The sequence below is a fragment of the Otolemur garnettii genome, unplaced genomic scaffold, assembly GCF_000181295.1.
Source record: "Otolemur garnettii isolate 467f Iridium unplaced genomic scaffold, OtoGar3 scaffold00013, whole genome shotgun sequence".
Classification (NCBI taxonomy): Eukaryota; Metazoa; Chordata; class Mammalia; order Primates; family Galagidae; genus Otolemur; species Otolemur garnettii.
Window position 1 is genome coordinate 13,708,379 of NW_003852408.1, and position 2,930 is coordinate 13,711,308.

The 2,930-nt window shown below is 44.5% G+C and overlaps 1 protein-coding gene across 1 annotated transcript in view; it reads left to right on the top strand.

Moving 5' to 3' along the window:
- RNF25 (ring finger protein 25) overlaps nt 1–2,930 on the top strand; it is an 8,899-nt gene that overhangs the window by 1,587 nt on the left and 4,382 nt on the right. The window contains exons 2-5 of the mRNA XM_003784951.3: nt 1,692–1,766; nt 2,028–2,130; nt 2,222–2,289; nt 2,388–2,457. Of these exons, the coding sequence (XP_003784999.1) occupies nt 1,692–1,766; nt 2,028–2,130; nt 2,222–2,289; nt 2,388–2,457 (316 nt within the window). The remainder of the gene's footprint in view (nt 1–1,691; nt 1,767–2,027; nt 2,131–2,221; nt 2,290–2,387; nt 2,458–2,930) is intronic.

The following is a 2,930-nucleotide window of genomic DNA, read 5'->3' on the forward strand; positions in this document are numbered from 1 at the left end:
AAAAAAAAAAAAACCACTGATAAAGGTCATGCTGGGTCAGCCCTACTCTTGGTGAAGAAGGAACAGTATAACTATAAGAAAGCAAAGCATGCATTTTTCCATGTATCCAGGTACAACTGTGAACTCAAATCACTCATCTTCAATATCATTCCAACTATTGTTTCTATGCTTAAACATGTGTGTCCTCTGATTTACAATAGAACCGTAGATCCTAACCTGGAGACTGATTTAGCTCAACTAAAGGCCCAGAGTCATAAATACATGTAGAGTATTTTGCCAACTATCTCCCTTCCATTCCTCTTTCCTTTTAACCGAGAAGGTCATATACAAACAGGAAAAAAAGAAGACATAGACTAGCTATTATGGTCCATATACTATTAGGTACTTTATACAAACATGAGCTTTATCCTCACAATCACCCTAAAGAGCAGGTGGTATTATCTATGATATGTGGTAGACAGGGTAACTCAGGCTTATAGATATAAGTACCCAGATCACATAGCTGGTAAGCAATTGGTACCTATTACTGACTCCAAGGCTGATGGCTCTTCTATTACAACACCTAGATCTGCTGTGTTGAGGTTGGTATCTCCTTTGAGAAGGCTTGAGTTGACTGATGTTAGACAGTGGCCAGGGCACTGGGATTTACACTGAATGGTGATACAGGGAAAGGCAGAATTAATATTGGTAACCTTGATGCTACGGAATGGAATCCATATTTCTGGATCAGAGATATTGCCACTAGGGAATAACCAACAGAAGAATGAAATTTGAACAGGGAGTCAAGAAACCTGACTCTGGTCCTAGTTCTGCCTATGTTTTTTTTTCTTTGTTTATTTGTTTTGAGTATATGTGGTGCCAAAGCAAGCATTGTTTATTTTGAGACAGAGTCTCATTCTGTTGCCCAGGCCAGAGTGCCAGGGCAACAGCCTAGCTCATGCAACCTCAAACTCCTGGGCTGCCAAGTACCTGGGACTACAGGTGCCTGCCACAACACCCAGCTAATTTTTTCTATTTTTAGTAGAGGCATGGTCTCACTCAAGAGATCCTCCTGCCTCAGGCTTCCAAAGTGCTAGGATTACAGGTGTGAGCCACCACACCCAGTTCTGTATCACCCAGTTCTGCCTATGTTAAGCCTTGGTTAGTCATTTTACCTTTCTGGGAATCCATTTCCTAATCTGTTTGCAGAAATGATCTCTAAAATTCTGATTCCTATGTTTCCTACTTGACCACCTGACAACTGAAGGAAACATTTCCCTCACTTTCAAGAAGTTGAGTAAATGCATTCAGGCACATTGCTACTTTTCTTTTTTTTTTGAGACAGAGCCTCAAGCTGTCACCCTGGGTAGAGTGCTGTGGCATCAAAGCTCACAGCAACCTCCAACTCCTGGGCTTAAGTGAGTCTCCTGCCTCAGCCTCCCAAGTAGCTGGGACCACAGGCGCCCGCCACAATGCCCGGCCATTTTTTTTTTTTTTGGTTGCAGCCATCATTGTAGTTTGGCGGGCCTGGGCTCTGGATTCGAACCCACCACCTTAGATGTATATGGCTGGCATCTTAGCCAATTGAGCCACAGGCACTGAGCCACATTGCTACTTTTCTACAAAGCCATCCTTTATCAGTGTTAACAGGCTTCTACCAGGCTTCTACAGGGAAAGGTATAATGGTGAGTCTTGTCTCCCCGTCTCTCTAGGGTCCTTCCCTCTGAAGTTGAAGTATTAGAGTCTATCTATCTGAATGAACTACAGGTGATTAAAGGAAATGGCAGGTATGTATTCTACTAGGGGTGGGCAGGTGTCCTCTAGTAATGAGGAGAGGGTTCTGTGTAGAATCTGGTCTTAAGACTTTGTCAGCTTTGATTCAAAAGTAATGTTCCTCTTGTATAGACAAAGGCTATTCCTCTGATCTTTCTAAAAGAAAGAATCTGATGCTTACTTCCTCTGCCTGCTTTACTTTCTCACCCTCAATGCCCCTAGCCCTCAAGTTCCTGCACAGTCATATCCTGGGTCTCTACTTTATCCACTTGCAGGTCTTCACCATGGGAGATCTACATAACTTTGCACCCTGCCACTGCAGAGGACCAGGATTCACAGTATGTCTGCTTCACTCTGGTGCTTCAGGTCCCAGCAGAGGTGAAGCCCCTACTCTATGGTAGCAAAAGGAGGAATGGGAAAGGCCCTGGGGTGATCGCTTTAGCAGTAACTTGTTATTTCTCCCCATTAGTATCCCCATGAGGTGCCACAAATCTCTATCCGTAATCCCCGAGGACTCTCAGATGAACAGATCCACAAGTAAGTCAGGCTGGCCAGAACAGAGAAAACTCAGGATATAGCTCTGCCTGGTCAGGGAAGGGGGCAAGCCTAATATTTGGTTGATTCTCTTCCTCTAGGATCTCACAGGCTTTGGGTCATGTGGCCAAGGCTGGGTTGGGCACTGCCATGCTCTATGAACTCATTGAGGTAAGAGGTGCTGGCCTGGGAAAATGGGCAGGGGAAGTCTTAGCCATCTTTTTTTTTTTTTGCTTTAAAGCTATAAGAAAAATGTCAGAATAGAATAAAAGTGGTGGCCTAGAGTCAGAGTGGGCATAATTGGCCAGAGTAGCACTCCTAGATCAGGCCTCCACAATGCAGCCCGGGAACTTTGTAGAATTCCAGAGTGCAGTGTTAGCTACCCAAATAACAATGTAAATGCATATTTCGCAGTCTAACTTGATGGTTTTTCAATTCTCTGTCCATTTTGGTTGCCTTGGCATTCTTTCTGAAAGCCAACTCTAGAACAAGCTCATTGCCTTATGCAGGAGTAATACTCAAGGCAGCTTAATCAAGAAAAGTCTCGGCTCAGCGCCTATAGCTCAACTGGCTAAGGCGCCAGCCACGTACACCTAAGGTGGTGGGTTCGAATCCCCAGCCCGGACCCGCCAAACAACAATGAC